This window comes from Semicossyphus pulcher, unplaced genomic scaffold, assembly GCF_022749685.1.
Source record: "Semicossyphus pulcher isolate SPU_LCO1_2020_fin unplaced genomic scaffold, fSemPul1.0.p SCAF_5, whole genome shotgun sequence".
NCBI classification, from domain to species: domain Eukaryota; kingdom Metazoa; phylum Chordata; class Actinopteri; order Labriformes; family Labridae; genus Semicossyphus; species Semicossyphus pulcher.
Genome location: NW_027211726.1, coordinates 3889379 through 3908628, shown reverse-complemented (window position 1 = coordinate 3908628; position 19250 = coordinate 3889379). Strand labels below are relative to the sequence as shown.

The 19250-nt window shown below is 40.8% G+C and overlaps 2 protein-coding genes across 2 annotated transcripts; one reads left to right on the top strand and one right to left on the bottom strand.

The window, feature by feature from the left end:
* Nucleotides 1–1325: 1325 nt before the first annotated feature.
* On the bottom strand, nt 1326–8327 carry epn1b (epsin 1b). Its single transcript, XM_069681142.1, has 10 exons — nt 8118–8327; nt 7390–7535; nt 7165–7272; nt 6054–6209; nt 5007–5135; nt 4506–4626; nt 4210–4385; nt 1988–3368; nt 1760–1906; nt 1326–1398 (listed from the first exon to the last, which is right to left on the bottom strand). The coding sequence occupies exons 3-10, from the start codon at nt 7231–7233 to the stop codon at nt 1385–1387; spliced, it is 2193 nt and encodes a 730-aa protein (XP_069537243.1). The 5' UTR covers nt 7234–7272; nt 7390–7535; nt 8118–8327; the 3' UTR covers nt 1326–1384.
* A 415-nt stretch (nt 8328–8742) lies between these two features.
* necap1 (NECAP endocytosis associated 1) lies at nt 8743–13798 on the top strand. Its single transcript, XM_069681143.1, has 8 exons — nt 8743–8837; nt 9936–10036; nt 10570–10674; nt 10783–10864; nt 11055–11163; nt 11414–11561; nt 11772–11865; nt 12431–13798. The coding sequence occupies exons 1-8, from the start codon at nt 8743–8745 to the stop codon at nt 12483–12485; spliced, it is 789 nt and encodes a 262-aa protein (XP_069537244.1). The 3' UTR covers nt 12486–13798.
* The last annotated feature ends 5452 nt before the right edge of the window (nt 13799–19250 follow it).

The following is a 19250-nucleotide window of genomic DNA, read 5'->3' as shown; positions in this document are numbered from 1 at the left end:
GAACGAAACTGAAACCAATGGCTGATTGAAACCTGCAGAGCTAAAACATGCAAGAGTAGCCAGTGTAGTCATTTAGTATAATATTTGATTACATGTCATGTTTTCAGAGCAGGAATGGATTGTTGTTTTTGTTCGCGATTTCACCCAACCCACTGCCTGAGAGCAACGGCGGCTGGATTGGGACTCCGCCTGCTGCCTGAGAAGTTGGATCTCCCAGGTTAGCCATTCCAGCTTGCCAACTTCCTCCAAAAAAACTGGACTGAGCAATTCTTGGTCCTGATAAGAGGGGGTCCGCCAAAGGATTCCCCACCAGAGATCCAGACTGCATCATTCCCAGTCCTCCACAGGGGTGGTTCATGTTGAGTCCCATTTGTGGACTCCCATCTACAGACATGGATTGCAGCATTCCAGTTCCTGAATACAGAGGAGCCACCTGATTTGCTTGATGCATATTCAAGTTAAAATGGGACGCACCCATCATATTCGATGGAAGCTGAAATAGGGGAGTGTCCTTTGGAGGATTGGCAACTCCATAAGTGGGTAAAGGTGCACCAAAGGAGGGAGCCAAGGTGGAACCAAAAGGACTGCCATATTGGGCTGATGTTTCAGGAAGGGACATCCTGACCACAGAGCCAGATGTCATGGCCGCAGCTTTGAAAGCGCCTGGGAAATTCAGTAACAGGATGATGGAGGGATGGGGGGGGGGGGGGTATACAGTTTGAAGCATTTCAGCAAAGAGAAAATGCACCAAAGCAGAGAGAGGAGTGAAAAGAGTTAAATATCTGCTGGTTAATATACACTCTATACTAAACTTCACTAATGCTCACACACACACATACCTGACAACATCTATACACTACAGCGAGAACACAGGGGGGAGGGGTAAATCGGCAAGACATATAATCACAATAAGCTTTTCCATACAAACCTATCGATATATATTTATTTGTCTGTCTTACTGTCTCCACCTCTCTCTCTCTCTGTCTCTCTCATTGGTTGAAGAATTCAGCCGAACAGTGTTGGAATGCATTTAAAACATCACCAGGGAATTACCGATTTTTAGCATCTCAGTGGTGTTCCAGTCTTTGAGGTTTGTCATGCATCCATTTGAATCAAGTGCACCACAAATATTTCCACAAGGACTTCAAAAGTTGTGTCTTTCACGCAGACTGAAGCAATCTGTCCGTCCTTACCGATGGCTTGTGTCTGGATGGCGGGCATGTTGACGACAGGGTGCTGTTTGGGTTTAGGGTTAGAAGAAAATAAATCGTCCAAGTCAACAAGCGACGCCCCTGCAGAGCCCAGAAATGAAGCAGTCTTTCTGTACGTCTCCTTTTCCTGCACCGTTCGCTTTCCTGCAATAAAATAAAGGTCCAATTCTAGTCTAAAAGGTGTTTTCTTTTGGGGACAGGTCAGGGAGGAAGAGAGAGCAAAGCGGAAGAGAAGTTTAGTTGATTAGGATTGTTAGCCAACTGCTGACTGATGGGAAGATGGAGGTGAAATGGAGAAAATGGAAGAAAGCAGTTACACATGCAAAGACCATTAAATGCACAAAAGAAAAGCATATGAATTCACGTATGCAAGCACAGAAAGAGTTATTAGTTACCCTTTTCAGTCAGTCACTAAGCCAGTGGTCGATTAAAAACAAGCATAAAATTTAGCAGACAAACAATGTGAAGCATTTTATTGCTTAACCGACATGGAACAATGGATGGATGAGAGAAATATGAATTCAGACATAAAATAAAGTGCATTTTACCTGTCCCATTGCTAGGTGCGTTGCTTGGTGCTCCCCAAGGATCTCCTTTTTTAGATGAACCATCTCCAAAGGGATCACTAGATGGGGAGGAGTCGGAGGGTGGAGCAAGTGCACCCCATGCGTCATCTGTGCTGACTGGAGCTGCAGCTAATCAGGAAAATAGAGCAGGCAGGCTGTCAGGAAGAATCTGTAAAACAATGGTAGCATATTTATTTGTTTGTTTCCTACCTGTCGTTCCCCATGGATCATTGTCCGGTTTGGATGCATCCCCAAAGGCATCAGAAGTATCAACAGGGGAGGAGGCGCTTGTCCCATCCCCCCAGGGATCTCCACCCTTAGCTTCATTTGCAGCAGATGGTGCCCCCCAGAGATCTGACCCGCTGTTGGCTGGAGGGCTAGTAGGGGCTCCCCATGCATCTGCACTGCCTTCTGGTGAGCTCAGCAAAGGGGCATTGAAGGGATCAGAGGCATCATCTTTTGGTGGGCTAGATGGCGCTGCAAATAGGTCCTCCTTGGGTGGTGTTGTTGGTGCAGCAAAAGGGTCATCTTTTATAGGTTTAGATGGTGCAGAGAAGGGATCCTCTTTGGGTGGCGTTGTTGGTGCAGCAAAAGGGTCGTCCTTTGTAGGTTTAGATGGTGCAGAAAATGGATCCTCTTTAGGTGGTGTTGTTGGTGCAGCAAAAGGGTCGTCCTTTGTTGGTATAGTTGTTGCGGAGAATGGATCCTCTTTAGGTGGTGTGGTTGGTGAAGCAAAAGGATCGTCCTTTGTTGGTATAGTTGTAGCGGAGAAAGGGTCCTCCTTTGGTGGTGTGGTTGGAGCAGCAAAGGGGTCATCTTTGGGCGGTGTTGTTGGCGCACTGAAAGGGTCATCTTTTGGTGCTGTCGAAGACATGAAGGGGTCGTCTATTGGGGCATTGAAAGGATCATCTTTTGGGGAGTTGAATGGGTCATCCTTTGAGGTGCTGAAGGGGTCGTCTTTTGGTGCTGTCGAAGCCGTGAAGGGGTCGTCTTTTGGGGCATTGAAAGGATCATCTTTTGGGGTGTTGAAAGGATCATCTTTTGGAGCATTGAATGGATCGCCTTTTGGAGCATTAAATGGATCATCTTTTGGAGCATTGAACGGATCTGGTTTATCTTTTGGAGCAGCAAATGGATCTTCCTTGTCTTTTGGTGCATTGAATGGATCATCTTTTGGTGCATTGAATGGATCATCTTTAGGAGCATTGAATGGATCATCTTTAGGAGCATTGAATGGATCACCTTTTGGTGCACTAAATGGATCAGGTTCATCGTTTGGTGCTGCAAATGGATCTTCTCCATTCTTTGGCTTAGCAAATGGATCTTCTTCAGTTTTTTGTGCTGCAAATGGATCTTCATCAGTTTTAGTCGGAGCCCCCCAAGCATCACTGCTGGCTGGTGTGTCAGTTGTGTCTGGTTTTGCGGGTGTGCCCCATGGATCTGTGGCCTCTTTGGGTTCTTCGGGGGCTCCCCATGCATCTTTTTTCACCTCTTTCTCCTCCTCTGCTTTCTCTCCTCCCCAAGCACCTCCCTCGCTGTCATTGGCTTTGCCTGCATCCTCCCATTTCAGTTCATCTTCACTCAACTTGGCCTAGGCAATAAAAAATTAGAAAAGGCAACCAGTGGTTTTATTAGTGGTGTAATAAACACCTCATGTTTAAAGATCAAAATAATTTGTTCAAGTTGAGTAAGCAATTCCAATTGGTATTTGAGCCACAAGACTTGGTACTCAAAGGTATCCCCACACCTACCTGGAGCATATTACCTAATGTGACTTTGGAAAGGAGTCCAACCCTGTCCATAAATGTGGTTCCAGGACCTTTGATGTTTGTGACCATGAACCCAAATATATGTAGAATGGGTTTTTTTGCAGCGGATAACCTAGGGCTTGGTTTTGTGCAACTTTCAGCAACACACACTTAGCAGTGTGCCTTTGTTTACAGTGCTGGAATAAGTCAGTCATGTTGCTGCAGCAGACAGTGGTTTGCTCATGGATGGACGCTGGCAAACCAAACCAAAGTTCCGGACCACTGAGGAGACTTTCTTGTGAACCCACTTTTATTAGCTCTAGGATGCTGCCATGTTGCAATTTTATCTGCGTCTAAAGAGAACTCTCTTGTTACTATTAGCTACAGGAGCTCAGGGAGGCATTGACCAGACAATATCTAAAAATTCTGGAAAATAAACTTCTTAAATAAGAATGATGTATGTATGTACAGTGGACAGAAAGAAAAACATCCTTCACACCTACATGATATAATGCGATTTACGACAAAAGCCATTAAAGAACTGTGTTATGGAAAGATAAGTTATGTTATGAGTTTGTTAAAGGGAGGTTGGTTTAACTTTTGTAGCCTCTAAGTCAATGGTTTGTATTATTTTTGTTCTTAACCACCTTTACTATGGTGGTGCAGCCTTTGCGAATCACTTACCCTCCTCTCTGTTTCTTTCTTCTCAGCTTCCTGTTTTATGCGTTCCTCTTTGCGGGCAGCAAAGGAAGCAGTCAAGTCGGCCACTGAGGGTATGTTGTCTAAGGATGGAAGCCCTGATGCCCCGACCACGTAGCATGGCTTGTAGTTGGGATCCTTGATGGCATCCGCGGATGAGGCTGGTTAGAACAAATAGAGATTGAATTTAATTAGTTTGAGAGAAAAAGATGAATAAAAATAATTAAAGCATTTGAAACAATAGTTTTGTAGCATTGATACTGTAGGACAGTCAGGCTCACCAGCAGAACTTTTTGACGTCTTTTCTCTGGTCTTGACAGCAAAGTCTCTCTCCTCCTTCAGTTTGTCATCATCCTCCATTAGGATAAGGACAACCTTTGCCTTCTCTCTCACATTTGAACCCTGAGACAGATATGCTTACATCAGACTTTAATTTGGTCCTGTCCATTTGACAAAAATCACATCCAAGCCTGGAAAACGGTCTCCCAAAACAACCCAATGGACCAAACTTTACTATGGTCTGAATTTAACCAATGAAATAAACCCTGACTTATTCCCATTCCAAAGTCCTGACATTTGTTAGTGACAGCAAACCTAGATTGAATGTCTTTAATTCTTGATTGGTAAACCTGGCCTGGAGATTACAAGTAGTATAATATTATAGATGTCATAGTGCCAATAATGGACTACCCTAATGCATCATGAAACCTTTTAGTGTCCATTAAAAGGTTGCATGATATGCATTAGGGACGGTATGGACGGTATCAGAAAGCATGTATCACCTGATCTTTGCCGTCCTTTTCTACAAAGCGATACTCTGTGAGGGCTTTGACGATGTAGATGTTGTCTTTCATTTTCAGCAGCACACGATCGTCACCGGTCTTTAACAGGTACTCCAGCAGTGTCAGGGACTGGTATGAAAAGAGCATGAAAATGAACAAATGTCTGTCATGTAATATTTGTATTTTCTACATTACATGGAATGAAGTGGAATTCATTGTATTAAACAACAGGGAAAAGAAACTAATTGCAAATACTTTAATACATGCAATGCTTTAGCTGGACACTAGTGTAACTGATGTATTCAGGCATGCTGTCAAACTGTTTAAGATGTTATGCTATTGGTATCCCTTTATATGTATTGTCACTCGAATACAGAATATCCTAGCACTGCTCTCATCTTAATATCAAAAGACAGTGTCGTCTACAGCGAAGCAGCATGCAGAGGTTCATATTACCTATTGCCCTTCACCTTCAGATATGATCCTCCCTGACCACAGCCAAGCAAATCTCCAATAACATTTTAATCACACTGCTTTTTGTGGTCACTTTACTGTTCCGTTATTAAACTAGCACTTAATTTACAAAGCCCTTTTATATTACAATGATTATATAACTATATTTAAGAATACTTAAAGGTCAGTATAAAAATACTGTCTGTTGACATCCTCAGTACACAGGATCCCTACACAGAAGCTTGTATTGTTTAGTCCATGTGTGACGAGAGATAAAAAGGGAAGAAGAACTATGAATTATTGTCTACCACCAGAGAAATGTTGGTCATGTTGGTCGCGGACCTTTTTGCTAAATGAAAGATACAGATAAATATTTGGGTGACCTTGTTTGCCTCAGTTAATTATTATCTTTGACCAATCACCCAATGAGGTACAGATACCCACCAGCCATGTGTAAACAAATAATTGGTGCATCTGACAATATCCCATTTCCATAATTATATGGAAATGTCAAGGCTAACATAACATAAACAATAATGACAGACAAATTGCCCTTTAAACACAGTCTGGCACAAAGTATATTAATATTGTTACCTTGTGAATGTGTCTCCAGTTCTTGTCATCTTTTAGCCGCTTCCACAGCATCGTCATGATCTCGTTGCAGGCTACCACATTGTAGGTCAGATCGGAGATGTCGGCCATCTGAGAGCTGGATGGACCCCATGGGTCATTAGATGTCGCCTCTCTCACCTGCAAAGGCCACAAAGCAAGAAAAAATAATGGTGTTGGAAATATCAGGTGGAAAACTTAAGCCATCATGGAGGTGCCAAAAAGTGCAGATCCTAAACTGGCCACTTAAGGTTGGCTCCAAAAGTCAATCCTCATTGATATACTTGTTGTAGCATTGGTGTGCAAGTCACAGTAAGAAATTGTGGCCCCAGTTACAGCCTGGAAGACCTGCGTGCCATCATCTCATTTCATCATACTAACAAAAGAGAAGTGAAGTAATCTGTTCTACCGGTCTATACCAATCATGTTTTATTAGATCAGCATTTTAGGAAGAAACATCTCCCTATTTTTCCCTGACTGTAAAACCCTGAATTGTAAGGGTTTTAGAGAACTGTGACTTTAAAAATCACGTTGTTCCAAAGAACAGAACTGTATATAAATGCCAAATATACAGTGTCTGCTAAATGTGGATGAAATGTTTTAAAATAAATGTTAAAAAAAAATGAACATTGGATGTGAAAACAATGACTGTTTGCAATGTGCTTAAGGTTGTGAGTGATGAAAATCCTCCTTCCTGCCTTGTATAAGGGGCTGGATTTAGCTTTCACCTACCAGGCCACACCTGAAATTATAATTGGCCTGGATCAGGCTCTGCTCAGTCTCTCTTTTTATTTACTGCAGCATGCTGGCCTGCAAGTGACATGTCCTATCTTTCCAGCTGAAACGTCACAAGATTCATTCTTTGAGTAAGTTATGGATTTTTGTTACAGCCTAATATTTCTTTGTTCAATGGTTAATGAGGTGTTACATTCGAGTAAGATTTTCAGATTGGTATTTTTACTTGCCTTTTAGCCATTAAATAATCTGTGTTTCAAGTGTATTAAATGGAAAATATTGGAAAGGACAATAAGACTCTCATTTATGTTCTTCATACTTTGACTAGTGTGCCAATGCAGAGCCCATATATTTCTCTTACCTTGACCTCAGCCTCAGAGTAGTTCTGGACCAGGTTCTTCAGCTGTCGGCGAAGCATAGAAGACGTCATGGTGTCAGGGGTTGAGGTGGTGAGTCAAACCACTACGACCTGATATAGAAATAAACATGTTAACAGTGCTGCATGCTCCCAGCTTACTGGAAAAGTAGGATACATATGCCTGCACAGGCCTAAACATGATCAAATAACATAAACACAAACTCATACCTTTTTAAAGTCTGGCTCTGCTTTTAAAGACTTATTTTCAGGTTGCTTTTGTGCAGTTGCTGGCTCAGTGAGCATACATCCTGCTAGTCTCTCTTCCACCTGACTGCATTGGTTTTTCTCAGGATGTCAGAAACCGGATCCTCCACCTGCAGGGAGGAGACAGTAAACATTTAAAAGAGCTGAGACACAAAGTTGGCACTGAGATACAATGGCAGGCAGATTATTATAAACGTGTGGCTGCCAAGGTAGATTCAAGAAGTGCCTAAACCTGCTATATGTGCCTAGGTGTCAGATTTTGTCGTAATCACTGCGACAAACAGATCCTCTTCTAGGTTAGCCATCTAGCTAAGCTACAAGCTAGTTAGCTGCCACCATCCTGGGGCAGGTGTGAGAAAATATAAGCTAAGACCTAATTTAAATAGAATATTGATGATCAGTGTGAGCCATTTTAACTGTAAGTCGACGTGCTTGCAAGTATCATATCTGTTAGGTTTCACAGTTTGTGTTTTCAGGACCTCGGAGAGCGACAGAAAACGGCCAGCTGCCGTTAACATGGCTAACGGTCGAGACAAGCTAGCAAGAGTCAGCTTAAACATCGGATTTTAGCCTTGTAAGAAAAGGTTATATTTCGAGAAACAGACATTTTATAGTTCAGAATAACAGCCAACGGCCTCGCGCCGTTTATGTGTATTGAATTTGAGCAATTGCAGCAAAAATAAAGCACTAACCCTGAGTGGATCTTCGGGAGTCTTCGAGGAGACGAACCCACTGTTGATGTGTCGTGACGAACGAGTCGACTTTATGAACCGACTCCTTAATGGGAATGAGGGGTGTCGATACCTTTTCGTTTCCTTTTTTTCTTTTCTTTTAAAGATTGATCCTATAACGTATTTGAAGAGTCTGACCCACAAACCCCTAACTTTCGCAATAATGTCAAAATCCGAAGATGCTCATCTACATGAGAATTGGCTCTTAACACCTAGCTGTGCCAAATGATACGGATCACTGATAAGAGCCACAATTCCCATTATTAGACACGACACGACGGCTTCCGCTTCCGCAGTTTCCAGCAACGCCCCCTATCGTGATTTATTATTTTTTTCTCAGTTAAATAGCAATTTCTGCTACCGTGATATTGTTCGAATATGACACTTTAAAAGCGGAGCCTATAATTGTTCCACAACATAAAAATATCAAGTAATTTTATGAATGACCCATTAATAACATATCTGTTGCACTGGATTTCAGTGGACACACACACACACACACACACACATACACAACCCCCCTCAGCAAAGAACCGAATAAATGAGTCACAACCACAACTCCCACATCAATAACAGTTGATTCAAGATGGCGGCTGAGGGCGAGTATGAGTCGATTCTATGCGTGAAACCCGATGTCAACGTTTATCGCATCCCGCCGCGAGCTTCAAACCGCGCATACAGGTAAAGAAATAACGGTCGGTCATTCACGGCGTTGTTAAATATGGTTTAACGGTGTTCGCTTTAGCTCGGTGTGGGCATTTCACTTTCACTGCCCGCTGCCAGGACATGCTTACAAAGCACACATTAGAGGGGCACTGGCTTTAATGTGATGTGTTTGGAGGACCGCAGATGGAAATCATTGTAAAGGAACGGTTGAAATCGTTGGCTGGTTTTGTTGTTCAGGGCGGCTAAGCTGTCACAGATGTGACGGGGGTATTTGTCATCACGCCGGGTCGATATGGGCGATGTGCCAGGACTGTCCCACTCTCTCCTGTGACAGCTTGGATGTCTCTTTTCACAGAAACGACTGAACTGAGAAATAAACGTTTAAGGGGTTTTCTGTCTGCTTTGTTTTCACTTGAGGCTGTCAATACAGATGAAACGTTATGTTATGTTTTGTGTATGTTATGTACTTCGCTTTATGCTGGGAGTATTCGAAGTAAAGCAAACCATGTCTGTAAAACAAAATTGGCCAAAATTATTGGGTATTTATGGGCCAATCATTATCCGGCGGGCTCTTATTTATACCTAATACCTAAGCCACCAGAAATGAATAAATAACTAGTAACGTTTTGAAAGATTAATTTAAATAAGTTTTTTCTAACTCCCAAAGGGTTTCCATGACAAGTCCCAACCAAAGCAAGATGATTAAATGAAAAAAAGAAATATAATTTTGCAACTTTTATTGCTAATTTTGCTTTTATCTTTGCACATTGGATACCTGTGCTTCTGAATGTCCTTCAAGTCAAACAAAAATCCATCATATCTTCTGCATCATTTCCAATTAAACATGTCTGTGATACTTTAATGGTAACGAGAATAATAGAGATTTTATTAATTTAATGTTGTGTCAATTAACAAAATGATGTTATGTGTTTTGAATAAGATGTTTTAAAACTACTGGTTCAAAGACAACATCGTTGTCACCAAGTTGTGTTTTTACGGCTGTTTAGGGGGTTTCCATTATAGAAAAGAAAAGGTCTGCATATTCTTGGTAAATGTGTCCCGCAAATATATTTCTATTCCTGAGTAAAATAATAACATGCTGTTTATCTACAGGGCAGCTGACTGGAAGCTGGACACTCCAGACTGGTCTGGTCGCATGAGGATCACAGCCAAGGGAAAAGTGGCGTTCATCAAACTGGAGGACAAAGTCTCAGGTGTGACTTCATGTTATGACTAGTTGTCAACTGTATGCAATGTTATTGTCTTTGAATCTTGCTAGCTTCCTCGCTCATTGCTAATCTGTGCGGACTAGAATTATCTCCCATTGCCAAGTCACAGATCTGAATGTTTCCAATGCATTACAACCTTATGTGATGGTTCGGCCAAACTCTCAGGCATTACCAGAGATGATGAGTTCTTGATTGTGAAACTTGAGATTTTATTTATTTCAAAATGCATGCAAACATAATGGAAAGTGACTGGCATGAACAGGAAGAAGGATGTGGGTGTGCAAAATTTGGAATTGATGGATGATGAAGGATTATCCCTCTCTGACATTGCTGCATGCAGCTCAGATGGGCTGACTGTGTGTTATTTTGCCCACACGAACCGTCAGAAGCTCATTTTAAGCTATCTAAGATGTAATTCAAATGATCTTTACTCTAACAGTTTAAAAAAAGATATGATCGAGGGATAAATGATTCACGGTTTCAGCACTTTTGTCACTCTTTTGCATTGTGTCCTGCAGGGGAGCTGTTTGCACAGGCACCAGTGAAGGAGTATCCCGGTGTCTCGGTGGAAACGGTCAGTGACTCCAGTCGATACTTTGTGCTGCGGATACAAGATGACAACGGTGAGGATGTGAATGTTAAGACAGTGGCTCCCAACAACACAGAATCATTTATTAATACTGCCTATCTGAAGGCCCAAATGTGAGTTAATTAACAAAATCTCTCTGCAGGTCGCAGTGCTTTCATAGGAGTCGGCTTCGGTGACCGAGGGGACGCTTTTGATTTTAACGTTGCCTTACAGGATCATTTCAAGTAAGCATATCAGGCTGGTTTTAGTGTAAACTGGTGACAGTCTTTCTCCTTTAAAACAGGATGCTGTCTTTGAGATATTCAGCACTGAGCCTTGTGGAAAGCTGCATGCTGTGTTTTTTTTTCTGCTGAGAGGCTTTGTTTATTTCTGTGTCCGTGCTGATGGTGTGTTTATTTGTGTCTCTCCCTGCAGATGGGTCAAACAGGAGACTGAGCTCAGTAAAGGCTCCACGCTCGGAGATTTAGGGCCCAAACTGGACCTGGGCTTCAAAGAGGGGCAGACCATCACACTCAATATAGGGGTAATGACCAGTTTGTGAAACATCTAACTTTAAGTACATTTTCAAGTTTTTGCTTTTGCAATCAGTGAAACAAAAACTCAAAGTGTGTTTCAAGGAAAATGTGTTAAGCTGCATGTCATTTAAAGAAATGGTGGATGAAACTGAAAATTAATTGCATTCCTAGAAGCCCTCATGAACATCGGAATTTTTCTTTTCTTTTCTTTCAATTCTAATTCTTATATTTAAAAAATGTTCTTTTCTCTGTCCCCAGCAAGGTAAAAAGAGGGATAAGCCCCGCCCACAAGGCTCAGGTGGGTTCGGACTCCTCCCACCACCACCTGGAGGCAAGATAGCCCCGCCTCCTTTGTCAGGCTCATCCAATCACAACATAGTTCCCCAGACGGGAAGCACATCAACAGGTAGATGTAAATGAGAATCACTTGTGTGCAGCAGGTTTTCATATCATCTTGTGCAACTTTAACCTACATCAGTGACCTATTTTCTTCACTGTGTTAATTAGTTTCTGTTTAGCGAGTCTCCTTCGTTTTCGAGCTTCAGGCTGCAGAAGATGAAGTGAGATGTGTGTCAGTCTGTTACCTCCTGCTTAATGAGCTCTTTGTGTGTGACAGGCTGCCTGTTGGAGCTGGACAGTAGTAACTCTAACACTGTGGTTCAGTCAAACCCCAGTTCGGATCTTTGGGGGGACTTCTCCGCTCCTGCAAGGTAGACCACTTACTTCCTGTAGTATATACACAAGAAGTACAGGATGTACAGGAAGTATAAAATAATAAATAAATAATTATTTATGTATTTCTTCATTTATATATATTTAAAAATATCAATATTTTATACATCAAAATGAGTATTTTTGCATATTTGTGAACGTTTTAATTTATTAAATATGTATTTATTGTGATATATTCTCATTTAAAGCCTGTGCGATCTTCCTGCACAAATATGTGACAGATAGGGATAAAAAATAAAATAAAAATATATGTGCATTATACAGAAATAAAAAGATAATGATTTGAATCATTATTGATAATATAAAAAATACATCAAATATGGATTAATTATACCATTAAATGCAGAAAATCCTATATTTAAATGAAAATGCTCATAATTAACTTATTTTATTTCTGTCTCAGTGGTAATTTACTTTGTTTTTTAATCCTTATATTTTCAAATGTATATTCTTATTTTACATGCAAAATACTGGAATTGTCCTTTTTAAACAGATATAATTTAATATACAGAAAATAAATAACTTAAGTGTCCTTGTTTTCAGCTCCGCTCCAGCACAATCACAACAACAGGACGGTGGAAACTGGATCCAGTTTTGAGCCGTCTTCGTCGTCGTCTTCTGCGTTGGTTGTGACGTCCATCTCACCTGCATCTGTGTCCGTAGCTTCCTGTGCTTCACACTCAGATTAACTCCCACACACTGATCCCAAAGCAGAGCTGCAGAAACAACTCATGCCATCATTTCATTCAGACGGAGCCGGAGCTCTTTCAGATTTTTTTCCGACAGGAAATGAAGCATTAATCATCACATAAAACGAGCCATTTCCAGTCATGTTTAAGGGCTATGTGTGACGTCCTGAGGAGCAGGTGTTCCTCTTTTCCTTCCCAGTAGATGGCTCTCTGAACTGAGCTTTGACTTAGATCTTACATCTTTATGTCACTGCAGCAGCGGCTCCCCCTGCAGGCAGAGCAGAGTGCTACATCTCCTGAAAAGGCTCCACAAATATCAAAGAGGAGAATACAGATATTTAGCAAAATTGGCACTTAAATGTTTTTGTCAATCAGCCTTAAGAGATCTAAAGAAATAGGGATTTTACTATTTTCCTGCATGATTTATAAATTACAGCAGCAATCTGACACACTAGTTTAAATATAAATATTAAAGAGAGAATATTTATAGATGCATAACACAGTTTAATCTCATTTGCAGAAGTTTTTTGCTAAGAAAAGTGTGATTTTCAGACTGAACAGGGGGTTAAATGACTTGTTCTTCCCAGCCTCACACTGTGAATTGTGGAGCAGTAAAGCCTCGTCCACATGTCTCAAAATATCTGTATTTAAAAGAACCAAAGTTTGGTTTGATTACAGGATAATCAATGGTTTAAAAACTGTAAAATGCCCTGATTATTCATGTTTTGTACAGATGCAACCCTCTGCTTGAATCCCATTTCTTGTGCCATGCACTGAATTTATCATTACAGGAATCAGGATTTAAGTTTTAACAGTATTGATTGTGTTTATCAAGAACTTCACTAAAAGATAGATGGAGACAATGTTTATAAAAATGTTCATAAAGTATACGGGGTACATTTACATTCCTATCTGGCGTATATATCTATAGATTTATGTTTACAATGTTAAATCAAATCACTGGGTGCTTTTTATCAGCAGCTGTTTTGTTGTCTTTTAAATCAGTAGTCAAATTCAGTTGCAGTGCGTTTTTGTTTAAAAGAGTTAAATAAGATGAGAATTAATTAACATATTTTGCCAAACTTAATAATGGGTGTGCATCCACTGGCGGGAGAGCCGTATTTTATTGACCTCCTGTGAAAACAAAACATCATATTGCCCCCATTAACTCGCCCATTTCAATTAACCTAACTGACTTGACTAAATGAGGTAAACCAGAGCACGAATGTAGGAGTCAAAAAAGTCCTATTTTGTCTGGAAAACAAATAACTTTCTTTAATATGTGGGATCAGTAGAGGACAGATCTAATGAGGGGATGGCTAGCGACAAATCTCAGCTTCACTTTCGCTGTAGATGTGTTACATGTGCACAAGGTTTATGTTGCTGCATCAAGTGCACCTTCCAAATGCTCCCCTGCTGTAACAACCAGTCTTCTGTTTAAAGTGCGATGACTCATGATATGACTAAACATCATAAATTTATGATTAATCTTCTGCTACGCTGTGGAAGGAGTGTGTTTGCTACAGAAGTGCTCATGCAAATCAATCTGCTTTTTCATGTCTGTGAAGTGGCCATTGGACTTGTTGAGGGAGCTGCAGTTTGCCTTTAAAAGCAGTATGAGCATAAATACAGTATGTTTTAATGAGGGGAGAAATGGATCCTAATAACCAGAACAGGAATTTAATTATAGCAAAGACAGGTCGACAGATAACAGCCCTTTGATTTAAACAACTGTCATGCCTGTGCATTTGAAAGGACGGCTGGGTAGGTTTGCTTAGCTTAGCTTAGCATAAAGACTTGAAACAAAGGGAAACAGCTAGCCTGGCTCTATGCAAAGGGATTTTAGAAACAGCTAGCAGAGTGCTATTTTATTTTTTGAGAGCGAGGGAGGACTTCTCACAGATACTTATTGTTGTTAAGGAGACAATAGGGGTGCAGTGGTTAGCGCTGTCGCCTCACAGCTAGAAGGTTCCTGGTTCGAATCCCGGTTCAGACGTAGTGGGCCTTTCTGTGTGGAGTCTGCATGTTCTCCCCGTGCATGCGTGGGTTCTCCAGCTTCCTCCCACAGTCCAAAGACATGCTCGTTAGGTTCAATGGTGACTCTAAATTGCCCGTAGGTGTGAATGTATGCGTGAAAGGTTGTCTGTGAGTAACCCCGCCTCTCACCTAATTACAGCTGGGATAGACTCCAGCCCCCCGCGACCCCTAACAGCATAAACGGTATAGATAATGGATGGATGGATGGGAGCCAATAGGGCTGAAGCTCATTACCATCCCTCCACCCCAACTGGAAAATTATCCAAAGAGTTAGCAAGCATTGGATGCTAACTAGCAAACTAGCTTGTTGGTTCTCCCTCCGAACGGTAACACAATTTATATTCACACTGTAGGAACATTGTGAAAAATTTAGATAGCATTTGGATGCAAAGGAAATGAAGGAAATGAAAAACCTTAACGATAACAGGCCACAAACGACTTTCTTTGTGGTCAAAAAAATCATATATTTTTATTTCAGTTGTAAAGTTATGAACCTACCTGATTATCCCATGTGGCTTTTTCAGACTAAAATTCTCCTTACTGCATTTATGTTAACCGTTAGAGATTGTAACGCACCAGTCCCAAGAATGAAGGCGGGAAAAACAAAAAGATTGTCTTATTTAGCTGAGGAATGTCTTCATGGCAGCAGATGAAATGTTAATTTATGTGCCGATTGTGAATCTCGATGTCGTTTACAGGACTTTGACACAAAGTTGTCCTTCTTTACTGTGAATTTTTTTTTTTTGCATAGATTTTTTTAAGGTTTGCACTGATCAAATCACATGAACCGGCATTAATACATAGGGCTGATTGATATGATATGTGTGTTGTGTTTACATTGCTTGTAATGCTCGCTAAAATATGAAAACATCTCCCATTCTCTTTCATTCCACTCTGGCTGTAAAATCACTGGACTAACACTTTTGATTTGTGACCAATTTAATGAGAAAGAGGCAATAAATCCTTTCAAAGGAAGTCTGATGTCTTGTTCTTGTATTTTCAGACCAATCGTGGGACCAGTTTTATTCATTTAGATTATAAACATCAAATTTTATGTAATATAAATTGAAATGTAGGACTTTTACAGCACTTCAAATGTAACATCTTTTTATATTTAGTTAATGCTACTTCTACAAAAATGAACTTTCTCTACCACTGTTGTTGCGTGGCACAGATATCCAACCATGATACACTTTGTGAGAAGCTGGTGAGGTGAAAAACAAAGACAGCCACAGTCAAGAGAGAGGTATTGCGTGGGTCAGAGGATGACCTCATTGAGCAGTAGCTTTTAGCTCTGCTGACAGACAGAAAAAGAGCGACAGGCAGCTGGACAGACAGACAGACTGAGGACGAGAAGAGGAAACCAGCAGCGGGTTAAGATCTCACGATCCATCTTCCTCTGATTTTCTTGTCACCTGTCTGCGACTGATGCCATTTGAGCCTGTTAGTATTCATCCAACCAGCCTGCAGGCTTTAATGTGAACTTTTTCCCACCGTGTATAAATGTGTTTGTGTGTGTATATTTTCCAGCCCCCTGCTGATCTGGATCACGTCCTGATCTGTAACAGACACCGAGCAGCACATCTCTGCAAAACACCAACACATGTCATTCTGATGGATTTGTTTGGATCTGTGTTGCAGCCAAACATACATAACACAGAAATTCAGCACTTTTAATAAGCCTGATACCCCTGCGTGCTCGGTTATTTTGTTTCCTGTTCCAGAGAACTTCATCTATCATTATCAGTGTGATGAGGGATCAGATTTAAAAGTTCAGCACATGACTCAAACACAAACTTTACAATACCTTAAAAAAAGCTATACTATAGTATAACATGAGGTTTTCCATTGAACACCAGCATGTTTTTTTAATCTATAAAAGGTGCTTTAAGGCGGCCGTTGAAAGCCTTTTTAATGCACTTTGAAGGTGTAAAATGCTTTCATAGTTAATACAATATTAAGAGTCTACAGCCATGCTAGCAGCTCTGTGAAGCTGTACTTCAGCACTACAGTGGTGTGAGCTAAATGCTAACTCCAACATGCTAACATGTTCGCAGTAACAATGTTAACATGCAGATGTTAAGCAGGTAAAATGTTTATTGTTTTGTGAAATACTTGTTAAGTTTAGTGAAGTAAGCTACCAGTTCCTCCACGTTAAATGAAGCTTGACTAAGATAAAGTTAGCCCCCCGGAGACATGCAACAAGCTAGGCTACAGCAACATGCTAAAGTAGCATACGACATCAAAGCTATATTCGCACATTGAACCAGTTTTATTCCAAGTCAATGCTATAATTGGGCTATTTTATTAGGAACAGTAAATTTCAACAGTATACATCAAGCAAGTAATATTAACCACCGTACCTTTGATCATAGCTCATAGCTAGTGTGACCAGTGGTTAAAGATACAACCAGAATCTTGTTTCTGTGTTTTATGTTTTAGAACCCAAATATGTGCAAATAATTGATACACAAATCGTCAAAGTATGTACCAGTGTTTCGATAAACAAGGGGCTTTGTCTTTGCAGCCTGAGGGTGTGCCTGGTCTTTATATGGGGCTACATCAATGAGCTACACCTAGTGCTCATTGAAACCTGCAGCATCAGGCTGACTTAAGGTGGGCTGACCTTTAAGGTAGACTTAACTTTATTGTAGACTGGCTTACCCTGCTACACTAGCTAGAAGTAGTTTGCTTCCAACAAGTTGCTAGCTGGTGTTAGCAGACTGCCCTGAATTGTGATAGTTAGCTAAGTTGGAGTTGTTTATGTTAGCTTTGTAGCTATCAACTGAATGTGTCTTTCTATTCGAGTTAATGCAAGCTGTGTCTGTTTTTCCCCATGGAGCAGAGATATCGTAGGCATCAGCTGAAGGATTGGCAAATTATGTCATCGTTAAACAGGAATACCTCTGTCAGCTACACATCCATGCACTTACTGATTCCCTGATCCCTGAGCGTTGACATTATCCTGAAGATTGCATGAGAAGTGGTCAGTCAGAACTCCATTTAAAAATTGAGAAATTTAAAACTTGAGCGCTTGACTTCTTGCAGAAAGACCTAGCTAAGTTTGACTTGTTTTTGTTAGCTTTGTAGCTATCACCTGAATGTCTTTCAATTCGAGTTAATGCAACCTGTGTCTGTTTGTCCCTGGACTAGCGATGTCGTAGGCATCAGCTGAAGGAACTGAAGTTAACTACAGAGATATCTCTGTCAGCTACATGTACACGTTCATGTATGTAGGTAGCAGCACTTACTGATCCTGAACAGTTTTATTTCAGACCACAACAGAAAGCTCAGCTGTGTCTCAGCTTCATAAATTCTTGGGAAAAGGTAGCTTACAGGTATGCTAACGCACAACTTAATCAATAAAAGTGCCAAGGTGTAAAGAGATCCTTGTGTCCTAGCAGTTTCCTCTGGAACCAACACAGAAGCTAGCTGGTGCTAACGGAAACATCCATGAATCACCAAAGACATTTAAATTTAACTTCTTTACACCATGAATGTCTTCTTCTCATGGCTAACAGACATTGATTTTACATGCCAATAGCATTGCCAGAAATTAGCTTTTTTCCTTAAATCATATAAGCAGCTTTGCATGCTAATAAACATGCTAAAACTGACTTTTGTTTTCAGTTAAAGCTCAAATATTCAGGACTGTGGTTTTATAACACTCAGTCAGACGGTGTGCTTAGTCTGGTACGGGTCAGACAGAAGGAGAGACAGACGGACTAGACTGCCAACACTCCACTGCAGGACTTAGGTCACTCAGTCTATTCTTAGCTTAGCATCACTTTCAAAGCTACATACATCAGCACGTCATAAAATAAATGGACAAGTAAATGTTTTATCTGGTTTGTGATGAGAGGAATTCAGAGCAGGTGCCCAGAGAGGGTGTCACCGTAAAAAAAAACACATCACAAACCCATTACAGGAAATCTGTTAGCCTTCTTCGTATCCAAATGGGTCACCAGTGTGTGTTCACGCACTTCTCTGGAGCTGCTATGCTAGCAGTTATCCAAGTTCCTTTACAGTCAGGTGTTGTACTCCTGCAGTGATGTGTTTTATTTTAGATGCACTAGTTGGACTCGTAGGTTGTTTGCTTTTGAAAAAAAGCAACAACTTTTGCACGGATTGGCATGCTCGATATGAGCTCTTTCCCTTGTGGATGAATCCCTAAATTAATTGTGGGTGGGCACGTTGGAAGTAGGGGTGCGGACGGTGCATCACAAAGTTCTTCATACATCTTGGCTCTTAATTTTGCCCTCAAAGTGCAGCAGATTGATGCATTTAACACAGCTCAATTCAATCTTAATTCAAAGACACACATATTCTACACTTGAATAAATTGGTGTGTTGTTGCCAAAGCCTGTCAGCGTTGACATTATCCTGAAGTCCTTAGATTGCATGAGAAGTGGTCAAGCAAAATCTAGCATTTTAAACTAGATTGCTTGTCTTCTTGCCGACAGACCTGTCAAAGCTTGAAATTTAACTTCCTACAAATTTTGACGCATTTAGTGCAATAAAATCTGTTTATTTTAGGTTTACATTGCTGTAGTTTGCCCTGCGTTACCCATCTGGGGATCAATAAAGAATTATCTTATCTTGGATTGCAACTGACACGAGACACGGTGAAAGTCTCT